The following is a 13,437-nucleotide window of genomic DNA, read 5'->3' as shown; positions in this document are numbered from 1 at the left end:
GGGGAGTGAACCAGCAGATGGAAGATATCTCTCTCTGTGAAATCTGCCTTCCAAATAAAAACAAATCTCCTTTAAAGAAGGAGAGCCCTCCATGCGCATTCTGCAATAAGCTGTGATAAAGCATGGCATGGATCTCCCACGTAGGGGCAGGGGCCAGGTACTCGGGTCACCTTCCCCCGCTTTCCCAGGTCCGTCAGCAAGAAGCTGGATCAGAAGTGGAGCCGAGAGGGATTCAATCTAGAACGGGGCGTTACAAGCAGCAGCTTGACCCACCGTGCCGCAGTGCTGTTCTAGGGACATTGAACCCTACAGACAAATCTGATGCAAGACCACGTGTAAGAATGCAAACTGAACTTTGGCCCCATCAGAGCGATTCTTTCCCAACACCAATCTGAGTTACGATGCTTCTCCCTGCCAATGCTTTCCTTCACAAAGCCTGTGGCCCCATCCTCAGTAGACATGGTGTCTGAAATGTGTTTAATGTTCTTGTTTCTTCCAAATTCACCTGTGAGCATCCGGGCCTCCAACGCAGTGGTCTTAGGGAGGTAGGCCAAGGGGGTGCAGAGGCCCTGCCCTGTCACAGCATGAGACAGACACGGCACCGCCTGTGGCCAATGAGTGAACCCGAATCAGGCACTGGACCTGCACCCTGATCTCCGACTTCTGACCTCCGGAACAGCGGGAACCGCCAACCCTGCCCTGACGATGGCATTTCTGCTGTGGTCCCCGGGACAAGACAAACCCTGCTCTCAACCCGGACACCACTCCCATCTCTGCTTCCACCTCTCCCGCTGCCATGGTAGGCACTTGTGATTTGCTTTCCTCATTTCCATTCTCTCACTAACTCCCCAAGCACCCAGCTGACCCAAAGGGAAGCTCCAACTTCCACCCCTGGACTTCCCCGTGACTACAAAGCACCACCAGGGCTCTCCCCATTCCCAGCCTCACCTCCCAGGCTCTTCTCAGAGCAGCTGGCTGTCTGCTCACGCAGGGTGGGGGTGTGGCACTGCATACTCCGTGGTGACAGCAACACGTTTGAGGCTGGCTGACCTTTCAAGAGGTGCCCTCTTGCAACAGCCCAACTGGCACATGGCATCATAGCAGAAGTGCATGCCAGGGGGAGGGGTCACAAGGCCACACAGGAGTCCTGGGGGAAAGACCAGGGAGGGGTTGCGAGTGTCCATTGAGAACACTGCCGATTCCTGGTTCAGGCAGCGATCTCAAAAACCAAATTACCCACTAGGTTCTGCCTTGTAAATGTCCCCGCCTCACCCACCCAGTCCCCAATCATGAGTCAGTAGGGGCCAACCTCAGCCAAGCCACAGCCTGGGACCACCTGGCCTTTTCTGAGAGTGGCCTGCCCACTGCTTCCTGGGGACCTTGATGTCCAGCCTTCTTCTCGTTGCTGTTGTTGTTTGTTTGTTGTTTTCTTGTTTTTAAATTTAACTGATGTTTACATTGTTGGTCATGGTGGGAAGGATTGAGGGAAGCGAGACTATTGTTTCCAAATTTTCCTTTTCTTCTTCCTGTATCTGGGGGAAGGAGGGAGATAAAGGGAGGAGGAGCCTCACCCAGCCCCCCAACAGCTCCAGTACCTGGGGATGGGGAATGGCTACCCAATATCAACCCAGGGCCCGATGTGGCGCATGCTCCAAGGGTTCCCTCAAGCAGTTTTGATAGTTCGAAATGCTGTCAATTGCACCGATCCAAGGATGAGGAAATCCTTGCAATGTCCATTGGCTGACACAGTCGACCTTGGAGATATTTTCTGTCATGGCTTCGTTGGGGTAGTTGTCCAATTTGTTCTGCCCTCCTTCCTCTGCTGTGGTACCAGATGCCCTTTGTGGCCCCAGTGGGTTGCCATATCCTCCATGTGCATCTGAGCCTACCATCCACTGCTCCATCTTTTCCGCTCAGGAGGCCCACCAATCCTAGACATGAACCCTCATGTCCCCACACACCCCTACCTGTGCCATCACCAGACCCTCTGCAGCCTCACACACCAACCCCCCACAAGTGCACCACCGGGTGGCCAATAGACTTCCCCCCTAGTGATACCCCAGGCCACCGGACCCAGGCACCCCGTCCTCAAGGCTCACAGATCCGACACATCCCTCCCCCACCCCTACATATTTTTAGGGAAAAAGAATAGAATAGACAAAATGACTATGCTGGCACACTGGTATGGTTAACACAGATCTGTCATTAACCAGGTCCAGGATGCCCACCAGCTGTGGCTGCTTTTCTCCCAGCAGTGGAACACGGGCCTGGGTACAATGCAACCTAGGCCGTTGCCCACATCTGGGGTTCAGCTTGTCTACTTACACTTGGGCTTGTATCAGATTCCCCTGGAGGACTCACTACCACACAGAAAACTGGGCCCCACTCCTGGAGCTTCTGACTCAACAGTCTTGGGCGTTAGCCCATAATCTGCATTTCTAACCAAAGGCTGAAAACCTACATCACTGGACTTACTTGCACATGAATACATGAAAAAAAAAATCAAATTCATCCCTTTCCCAAACAAATATTCCCTGATGTCTCCCAAGAAATCCAAAATCATCCAGCAAACTCGGTGCCTGAGCCAGCTTCACCATCACTCAGCTCCTCCCACTGAAGGAACGCTGTGTTGTTATTTTAAAGATTTATTTATTTATTTTTATTGGGAAGGCAGATCTATAGGGAGAAGGACAGACAAAGAGAAAGATCATCCACTAGCTAGTTCACCCCCCAAGTAACCATAATGGCTAGAGATAAGCTGATCCAAAGCCAGGAGCCAAGAGCCTCTTCTGGGTCCCCCACACAGGTGCAGGGTCCCAAGGCTTTGGGCTGTCCTCCGCTGCTTTCCCAGGCCACAAACGGAGCTGGATGGGAAGTGGAGCAGCTGGGATTTAAACTGGTATCCACAAGGGATGCTAGCGCTTGAAGACAGGGGATTAGCCTATAGAGCCACGGGGCTGGCCACAAAAAAAAGGCATTCTGATGAACTTCAATTATTGTTAGCCATTCAAGCGAACATGAGCTTTGAGAGCAGGAGGGGTGCTTCTCTCCCAGGGGAGATTCCACCCAGAGACAATCTGCTGGCCTTGGCTGCCCTTGACTTTGCTTCTGGTAATCCAAGGTGGAGCCTGGGAAGGGACAGGGAGTCAAGGCTGAATAGTCCCTGAAGAGGGATGCTGAGGCTCTGCCTGCTGCCCTTCCCTGCCTCCCACCACGGCTGGTGGACAGATGGGAGAGGATCGTGCCTGGTCCATGTATGCTATTTCCCGGCCCCGTGGGTCCCTGACGGCCTCCTTGGGAGCCTGTGCTGACGGGAATCCCAGAAAACCCGGAGTTGGAGTTTTTCTTGCGTGAGTTTTCTGCGCCTGCGCTCTCGGAGGGCGGCTGTTCCAAGGGACCCTGGGTGTCAGTTGCTGCGTCTCTGGCCGGCTTGCTGGCTGTCAGCCCCCAGCCACCCTCAGCTCAGAAAAACACCAGCCTGGCGCAGATGATTCAAATGCCAACAGCCCTCGGGGGACCACATCCCGACACCCCCACGCCGTCTCCTTCTGCTTCTCACTGTGGCTCCCCCAGCCTATAATTTGAGAAGTGAAACTGAATCTTCTGCCCCTTTTCTTGAAGGCAGAGGAGGAAGCTTTCAGGCCATTCTTTCGAGCCCGTTAGTTTGCTCCAGGTCACACACGGGCCCTCACCATGAAGGGCGTCCTCCTCTTGTGTGCCTTGCTGCTGGCCCCCCGCGGCAGTGGCAGTGACCCTGAGGCAGCCTGGCCCACACACATGGCCTGCAGGAACGGGGACTTGCAAGTGTTCTACCAGAGCTGCGGTAAGGTCTTTTGCAAATTTGCTTCAGTGTGGATGGAGACCTGGGCTGCCGAAGCATTTGGTTGGGTGGGTGGAGGTGGAGGTGGTAGGGAGCGCGAAATGGGACCAGCAGCCAAACACTTGGTCCACCTGCTGTGGGTTGCTGGGGGTGCTTGGAGGGGAGGATTTTGGAGAACAGAGAGCACGGCATGAGACATGAAGAGGCAGTCATGGAGACCCCAAAAAGCAGCACGTGCAGATACCAGTGTGTCCAAGGACAGAGAGAAGGAACCCAAGTGAGCTGTGACGTGACACGATGGGCTGCTCCGAGGAGCCAATGGGAACCACTCAGTTGCAACTAGAACACAGTGAATGGCCTTAATCAGTCAACATTTGAACCCACCCCTTAGGGTGTGGCTTAACAGGCCAGTGCTGCCGTGTGCCAAGTGCACCCACTGAGGGGCGGAATCGCAGGAATTCTCCCAGGGCTGGAGGCTGGCAGCTGGGCTGGATTCTTTTTTTGTAAAATAATAACAATCTATTTGAAAGGTAGAGGCAAGAGACAAAGGGGTTGTTTCTTGCTGATTTACTCTCCAGGAGCTGGCAACAGCCAGGGCTGGACCAAGCTAAAACCAAAACTAAATTCTCCTGGTGAATGGCAGAGGCCCCAGTCCCTGGGGACACACGATCATGCCCTCTGATCTCTGCAACACTGCTTGTCCCCAGGGCGCACAGCCGCAGACAGCTAGAATTGGAAGCAGAGCCAACACGTGCTGTTGGAACCCCAGGTGGCATCAGGGCCAGTGTGGGCTGCCTGGAGAAGCCCAGTGGGTCAGACCAGTGTGTGATGTGGGCACCGCAAGGGCATCAGGGCCAGTGTGGAGCTGCCTGGAGAAGCCCAGTGGGTCAGCCCAGTGGGTCAGCCCAGTGTGTGATGTGGGCACCGCAAGGGCATCAGGGCCAGTGTGGGCTGCCTGGAGAAGCCCAGTGGGTCAGCCCAGTGTGTGATGTGGGCAATGCAAGGGCATCAGGGCCAGTGAGGGGCTGCCTGGAGAAGCCCAGTGGGTCAGCCCAGTGGGTCAGCCCAGTGTGTGATGTGGGCACCGCAAGGGCATCAGGGCCAGTGAGGGGCTGCCTGGAGAAGTCTAGACAGTCACCCAGGCTCAGGGTTCTCCCCTGACCTGACCTGCATGGAGGTCTGTTGTCTTCAAGTCCCTGCCACCAAAGCCAGAGGACTGGGAACCTCAGGAAAAGAGCAGGACACCATCCACCTCTTGGGGTCAAGAGCAGCTGCAGGCCCTGGCGGAGGGAGCAGAGCAGGTGCAGGAGGCCAGGCCAGTCAGACCACAGGGAGGACTGCCACCCTCTGCGTGACGCAGGCAGGTCTCAAGCACAGGGGGCAGACTCCTCAGAAGAGGGGGGCCTGGTGTCTGTCTAAGGAATCACCAAGCGTAAGGGGAGGATTTTTCCAGGTCATGTAAAATACACGTTTGTTTGAGCAGCCGAGAGAGGATCCCATTCTGATTCACTCCTCAAACGTTCTCCCTACTTAGGAACAGGCAAGGCCAAAGCTGAGAGCTTGGAATTGCAGGCAGGTCTCTCCACATGGAGGACAGGAATCCGCTGCTGCCTCGCAGGCTGTGCGTGGACAAGAGGGTGGAGTTAGGGTGCAGAACTCAGGCACCTGTGTATGGGATGTGGATGTCATGAAAGCTTGAAGAGTGATGGACAGCGGTGGCTTCGCCTCATGTTCACGGAGCCGCCGTGTTCAGCGCTTACCATACATTGTTCTCATGCCACAGATGTGCAAACTGAGGGACCTGGTGGTAGGTTCCTTCCAAGGTCACAGGGACAGAATTCCATCCATGGCACCGAGATGAGGAGATATCTGTGGAATTCAAACGAACTGGTCCCCAGTCTGTGCAAACCATGCCTCGACTATCCCAGCTGAGTGGACTCCGGGGGAGGGAGGCACAGAGGAAAAGAGGAGGGGAAAGACCAGGAGAAGAGGGGCTAGAATGTGCAAAGGCAGAGAGGCAGAGCCATGAGCAGGATTCCAGAAGGGCTGGGAACACAAGCGGGATGATGGGGACAGAGACCCAGAGGGAGAAGGGCCCTTTGGCCACGAGGAGGCTGCATTTTGGAGACTGCTGGGACAGAGTGTAGGAATGTGGGTGGCAGACTGTGGCCAGGAGGGACAATCCTTAAAGGAAAGAAACCACGCCCCCCTGGCCTGGCAGCACTCCAGCAGCCTCCTGTCGGGGCACGTCGGGCTGGCAGGAAGGACCCCTTGTCTTGCTGCTTCTACGGGTCAGGCATTCTCTCACACTCCCAGAGGCCTGGCCAAGCACCTCCCATGGACAGTCCAACTGCCTGCTGGATGCTTGTCTAGTGCTGACACTAAGGGTGTGTGGCCCCCAGGAGCCATGGGCTCCAGGACTCCATGCTGCCAGTGGCTGGGAAAGGGTCCTGGGATCACATTAAGGAGCCACTGTTCTTGAGTTAGCGTTCATCTGCCTCTTCTGCTTGCCCTCCGGGACTGGAGCAGGGATGGGTGGAGACCTCACGCTGGCACCTGTTCTGAGCGACACAGATGCCCTGGGTGAGGAAGAAGGAGGCACGGGCACATTCACTGAACTCTGAGCAACATCTTCTAAAAAATAAATAAAAACTGGTCAGCCCTATCAGGCTGCCAGGCTGCCCTACCCCCCTAACCTCCTATCCCCAGCCCGCCGCACCCTTACCCTGCAAGAGGAAAAGGAAAAGCAGCCAGCGACCTTGCTTTTGTCAAGTCACAAGACCATGCCCAGAGCCACACAAATTTCAGGGACACCCCCTCAACACACACCTGCTACAAATGCTCTCCCACCCACCCACCCACCCACTGCAATATGCTTGTCTCCATGCTGCCTCCAGTATGCCAAGATGGGAGGTTGGTCAGTCACATACACAGGTGGAAGAGGAAGCCAGGCAAGAGAAAGGGAGGGGCAGAGTGAGGGAATGTGGCGTGAGCATCTCATCTGTGTCCCTTCCGTGGCTGCATGGCAGCGCGCACTGCAACGTGGTGCTACTGCAAGGCAAGGCTGGAGCCCTCAGAAATGCACTCAGCGTCCTAACACTGCAAGGCTACTTTCTCTCCCTCTCTCTCTCTGTCAAATTAATTACTCACTTTTATAAAGAAAGTAGCAGAATGCCAAAGGGTATTCTCCTGCTTCTAAGAACAGCCTATTTCATTAGGAGCCTTCCTGCCCACGGGCCAAGGAAGGCAGTGTTGCACACCTGACATAGGTCGGTCCCTCTGCAGAGTAGTTGGTCGTGGAGAAGGGGCCAGCTCCATCTCACACAGCCTGTCCCTTGACCCATCCCTGGAGCATGTGGTCCAGGTTACCATGGTACCTGGTCACCATGCTTTTGGCTTTCCTTCAGCAACTGCCCCTGTCCTTGAAGGCGCTTGGCACTGTCTGCCTCTGCCTAAGCTGTCCCCGCATGCTGCTGGCATCTGTGACCTCCAAAACATCCCCTCATTACACAGTCTACACCAGGTCACCCGCACTCAAATAATCCATCAAGGCAGTCAAATAAGACAATTAACCTGATTAAGAATGCAAAATCATGCTGGCCACATCTCCTCCAACACAGAGATGGACAGCAAAGGACTAGCAGCAGAGTTGAAAGAACGCGGCATGTTGATAAAGCGAGAAAGCTACCCCAGAGAAAAGTTTCCTGGGAGCCTCCTAATCGTGCTGTAACCAAGCACAGGCTACGCAGACAAAAACATCAGAGATGTAAAGAGCTATTCGAAAATCCCACCCTGGACCCGGCGCCATTTCCTGCTCCTCATAGCTCACGAAATATGCGCCGGCCCACCTGTCCACCAATCAGACGTAACCTGGCATTTCACCTGAGAATCCTACCCCCAGTCTCCCCAGTCCCTTGCCCAACCCCGCCCACTTACCAATCATCCCCAGGCAACTTCCCTTTCTCATCTCCCATTACCTCCACCCCGTTCCTGCCCCGCTGGAATAAACTTCTTAAAGTACCTCGTTGCATCTGGTGTTTTCAGCTCACGGTAAAGAACCAGGCTGTGGGAATTAGCCGCGCGTGATAACCTAAGAACTCTAAGAACTTTGTTTTAAATAACTAACAAGAGGTCCTGTTCTCACGTAGGTGAGGCTTGCAAGGATTGCACACAGAAAGCTGGCTCTTAGTTTATTGTCCAAGATTCACGGTGTTATCATGAAGAAAATGTAGACAAATAGCCACAAAGACACAATTCCCAAAGGAGAACTTGGGGCATTTAGGATGGAATTGTAGCTGCTTAGAGTAAGGCAGGACATTTTAGCCTGAATTTTGGGGACAGGAAGTTGATACAGAAATACCAGAACGTTAGCATTCAAAATACAGATTTAGATTGGCTTGTGTGTTTGTAAGGCGGAATACCATGGACAGAGGTTTTCCATCAGCTGGCTCACTCCTGAAAAGGCTGTAACTGATGGAGGTGGAGCAAACCTCAGCCAGAAGCTGCGTGGATCTCCGCTGCAGGTGGCAGGGGCCCAAGCCTGGGATCCTGTAGTGCACTCCTGGGAGGTGGAGCAGACCGCAGCCAGAAGCTGCGTGGATCTCCGCTGCAGGTGGCAGGGGCCCAAGCCCAAGATCTTATACTGCACTCCTGGGTACATGAGCAGGGAGTTGGATTGGAAGCAGAGGATCTTATACTTGAAATGGTATGCTAAACAGGCTGCTGTGCCACAACTCTGGCAGGATGTAAATCAAGCGGAAAAAGAAGAAACATGACAAAAGCAGGTGCAGGTGAGCAGGAGCTGGGAAGGGAGAAGCCGCACAGATGCGGCCCCCTGACGCGGAGCAGGGATGCTTCACGTTTCTGTTGGCGGATCTGTTTTACTGCCAACCCTGCAAGGCAGTGTAGATTCTCCTACATATTTTTAAAAGCAGACACTGAGTAGCTTAGTGCTAGGGACCCAAGAAGCTAGACAATCTGAGCCTGGCTCTCAGGAGGTTTCTCCTCTGCAGGATGCCACGCAGTGTCTTCCCAGATGCTGGGCACCATGCCCGCTGTGGTGCCTGGGGGCCATCCTGCCAGCAGCTCTGCTCCCGTTTCGGGAGGAAGCAGAAATGTGAAGGGGGTATTGGGTTTTGCAAAGGCTTCAACACAATCCACATGCCTGCCTCAAGCCCAGGCCCGCTGGACGCAGAGCGCAGCCACATGCCAGAACCTGAGGACAGCGAAGGTTGGAGAGCCTATCCCCAGCTCCTACTGGTGCAGCAGGAGTATCTGGCGGAGGCTGGGAGCACCCAGCAGGCGAGGCCAGTGGGATGAGGACAATGAGACAACACAGCAGAAATGCAGGGCACACTCAGGAAGGTGCACCCTCCTTAGCCCTGGGGCCCTCCTGGGAGCTAACCACACTCTAGGCTGGGTGCCTTCTTTTTCTGCCATGCCTGGAGAGCTCATATCCCCGGCCCTGAGAGAGCTGCTTTGTTCTGAGGTTCTAGAGGAACCAAATAGGCCACAGAAGAAATCACCTGTCCTCCACCCCCCGCCCCACCGGACAAACACCACGATCCCCCACTACCTCCACCACAATTTCACTTCCCTCAGTTTCTGTAACCTACAATGAACAGTGGTCTCAAAGCATTCAATGGAAAGTTCCAGAAATAAATGATTCATGAGTTTGAAGCAACTCCCAATACTGTACATCATTGTGACTATTGTTTGATTAGGAATGGTGGCTGCTACTGTTACCAGACAAGGAATCCATTTGCTTGGGGGGGGGGGGGGGACTGCCAATAATCGGTCTCAAGTAGGAGGTATTCAGGAGAGAGCTTTGTTTATATGGGACAAGTAGAAGGAAAGGCGGGAAGCTACAGTCCCCTAAAGACACTCCCTTCCAGGGGAGGAGCTACTTTTGCAGCAAGGGTTAGAGCACTGTCCACAGCGCAGGAGCCTTGAGATGGCGTGCCGTGAAGTCCCATTCTAACTGCCAGCTGAAGGCTGGTTCCTTACCTGGGCCCTGTGGAGTCCAAGGCTGCGACATGAACTCCCCTGGAAGAGATTGTAAGAAACGAGCCTGATGAGAAAAAGAGTTGACCTCCTGACTCGTTTTCTGTTTCCCAGTCGTGCACCCTGGGTTCCAGTCTCTCCTCATGCGTCTCATGCAGCAACTGTCCGTTATCATAGGAGGGTGTGTTTGCGTGTATTCAATCAACACTCCTACTGCCAAAGAATCTCAGGAATAAAAGGGTTCTGGAGTCACAGCAGAGTGTAGCCCCAGGAAGCACTGAGTTCTAGGATATCTTGCTATCACCTCCAGCAGCAAGGTGGAAACAGACCCCCCGGAGCTGGAGCTGTGACTGGTTTTATAACAAATAGTTGGGGAAAGAAGGCATACGTTGTCTACAATTAGCCTACACTGGTTACAGATCAAAGGTGGAGGCAAATATGAAGTGAGGGGACAGGGAGAGATCTGAGACTGGAGGGTGGTCCTTATGGGGATGTTTTGTTACTTCTGCATTGGCTGAATCAGTCAGCAGGAAGGATAGGGTGCTATCAGTACATGTGGCTGTACCCAGGCACTTCTGAAAGACAGAGGGACATAGGGAGAGTCAGAGGCAGAGAGAGAGAGAGAGAGAGAGGCAAGAAGGGGGAGGGAGTCAGAAGCAGGTAGAGAGAGAGTGGGGGGTGCTCTTCCTTCCACCACTTCATTCCTCAAACAGCCAAGGGCTGGACCAAGTCAGGGCCAGGAGCCTGGAATTCCATCTGGGTATACTACATGGGCAGTGGGGGCCCCAGCAACTTGGGCCATCGTCCTCTGCTGCTCCAGGTGCAATAACACGGAGCTGGATTAGAAGTGGAACAGCCAGCCGGGACGCAGATCAGCACCCTTACGGGATGCTGGCATTGCAAATGGCAGTTTATCCCCTTGCACCACAGTGCCAGCCCTTCAACTGCACTGTAAAAGTCAATGTTCACCGCACATTCTAGAACATGGAGTGGTCTTTTGTTGGATCTCTTCCCCTCCCACCCTCCAGCCTTCATCACTGAATGGCAGGCATCTCAGACTTTCTCGTTTATCATATGTAGAGAGAAAGAGCCCGGTCCGTCCAAGGCCAAGCAGCAGATCCCAGCTGCAGGCGCTCGGGCGGTGTCTTGCAGCATCCCCTCTGAGGATAGAGGAGGGCGGGGTGGCTGACGTGCACAGCCGTCGCTCATGCGCCGTGGGCTGCGTGTAAGTCAGCATCCATGAAGGCATCAGTGCGGACCCTTCCGGGAATTCCAAGGCAGAGCCCCGTAGGGTGCCTCTCTGCCGTCAAAAGAGACGTGTGTGGGAAGCAGCCCAATGGCTGGGCAGACAAAACAAAGGAGGCCAAAATCCTGTCTGCCTGCATAGTCCACTTGACTGTCTTACTATGCACATCAAATGCCCACTCAGAGCATGGTGACAGAGCTGCCATGTTTGAAAGTGGCCATCTATCTGCTGGCCAGAGGAAAGCTGCACCAGGATCAGGGTGCCCATTGCCCAGTTGCCATCAGAATCTCCCCCTCAAGCCACGCTCTTTCTCAAGCAAAAGGCTTTTCAGGTGCTCTGGCACTCAAGTTAGCGTTCTTACACTGTACCTTCTTCGTATCTCCGAATAAGAGACATTGCACACACAGCTAGTAGAGCAAAGCTTTTGTTGATGTGCACATGCTGGTTACAAGCATCTTAATGGAATTATTACAGACATTTAACCAAATCAACAAGTTAGAATGACTTTAAGTTGTTCAAAAAAACAAACCATACTCAAAGGATCACACAATGAAAGGTAGGTTTATAGACAGAATGAGAGACGGGGGAAAAATTTCCCATATACTGGTTCATTCCCCAAGTGGTTACAAGGGCTCAAGCTGAGTCGATCTGAAGCCAGGAACCAGGAGATTCCTCTGGGTCCCACGTGGGTGTAGGGTCTCAAGGCTTTGGGCCATCCTCGACAGCTTTCCCAGACCACAAGTAAAGAGCTGGACAGGAAACAGAGCAGCCAGGACATGAACTGACACCCGATGGGATGTTGGCACTTGAAGGTGGAGGATTAGTAAAAGCACATGGTAAAATTAAATACAGACAGACCCACTTGACAGGAGTTTTGGAATAGTTCGACTTGCAATGTCTTAACACTGCAGTGATGTACCACCAGAAACCGCCTGGTACACCAACTTGTTCTTTCCTGGTCTGATCTTCCCAGCAATGCTGGGCAGAATGCAGCAAGCATGGCTTAGGCAACCCTGTGGCCACCGGGATGCTCCCCAGCATCTGCAGCACACTGGGAGGCCAGGCCGGGATGCGGGGAGCTTGGGTGAATTCAGTGCTTTCTCCACAATTTATTCTGGCAGTGGGTTTGTCTGGGCGCACCTGTAGGGGGTGGAAATGGTTCTGATTCACAGTAGAAAGCTGCAGGACTGTGGCATTTGCCTCCTCTCAGGAAGGAACCTGTTGCTTAGCTCTGGTCACCAGGTGGGACTGTGGGCCCTCTACCAGCCCCCCTCATTGTTTCTGAAGGAAGTCGGAGTTTCAACTTCAGAGGTGCGAACTCCTCTTGTCTAACTGTGGCCACTGGTCTCACACTCTCAGTGTTGTTCAGGTCAACAAAACACAAGAAACAAACTCGAAGGGCCTGGGTCGGAAGCCTTGACTCCGCCTGGTTTCCGGAGAGGCCACAGAGCAGTTGCATCATGCCCTTTCACCCAGCTCCGCCCACCATCTTCCCCTCCCCCTTGAGAAGCATGCCCAGTTCTGTTTACCACCGTCCTCTCCTTCAACAACACCACATATGCAGTAGCTTTGTTGGCACTTGTTCAGCCTGGGCTATTCTCACCCACCTAATAGGCATTCAAATATGTCTGCTTCCTGCTGGCTTCATCACCACTTGGAACGTTCAGTGTTGGTGCTAACGTCAACCCAAATTGGCTAAGATGCTTGAGTGCATCCCCAGGTATCACTAGACTGTGTGTTTGCAACGGGGAGGAACCACAAGAAAACCAGCAGAGTTCTTGCTGGAGATGAAGCCACAGCTGACTGATGCTAACGCAGTGAGCATAGCCCACACTCAATGTTAATGAAAGGAATTGGTTTATACCTAGCTTAAGTTTAGGGCTTGCACAGGCCAGGCCCTGGTGCAAGGAATTGTCCATTTGTTTAAGACATGACCCTAGGAAACACCTGGGAGACAGTGAGCAGGAAATCCATACAGGGAGCAGTAGGGGAGCAGCCCAGGCAGAGAGGCAGTCTCGGGGTGTCCCTGTGAAGCACGGTACAAAGATGCCACAACTCACTGAAGGAGGCACCAGGCTTGTTTGGACGGTGCCCGGCTGCGACGTGGTGAGGGAGGCTCCCGGAGGTCCTTCTGCCCTATGCTGGTAAGGTGTGTGTTGAGCAGAAGATGCCGTGATGGAGAATAAACGCCTTGGGTTTGGGGTTTGGATACACGTGTGCCACTAGAATAAAACATCTTTGGAAAACTCACAAACCACAGAAAGTGACTGCTCATGTGCTCAGGGGCTAGAACTAGCACACACAGGGTCTGATGAGGGCTCAGTGTTGGGTAATTTGTGACACGAATCTGTTTAGGAAAGATAAGACT

At 53.6% G+C, this 13,437-nt stretch overlaps 1 protein-coding gene across 2 annotated transcripts in view; it reads left to right on the top strand.

Moving 5' to 3' along the window:
- Positions 1-3,669: 3,669 nt before the first annotated feature.
- The window catches only part of LY86 (lymphocyte antigen 86), a 54,721-nt gene continuing 44,953 nt past the window's right edge, over positions 3,670-13,437 (top strand). Inside the window, exon 1 of one of the 2 annotated variants that reach the window (XM_040984023.1) lies at positions 3,670-3,823. In XM_040984023.1, coding sequence (XP_040839957.1) covers positions 3,694-3,823 — 130 coding nt within the window. In that variant the 5' untranslated portion in view covers positions 3,670-3,693. The remainder of the gene's footprint in view (positions 3,824-13,437) is intronic. The other variant, XM_040984025.1, reaches the window with a different exon arrangement.

This window comes from Ochotona curzoniae, unplaced genomic scaffold (assembly GCF_017591425.1).
Source record: "Ochotona curzoniae isolate NIBS_2020 unplaced genomic scaffold, NIBS_Ocur_1.0 contig_4064, whole genome shotgun sequence".
Lineage (NCBI taxonomy): Eukaryota > Metazoa > Chordata > Mammalia > Lagomorpha > Ochotonidae > Ochotona > Ochotona curzoniae.
This window is presented reverse-complemented; position numbering and strand designations above follow the sequence as displayed.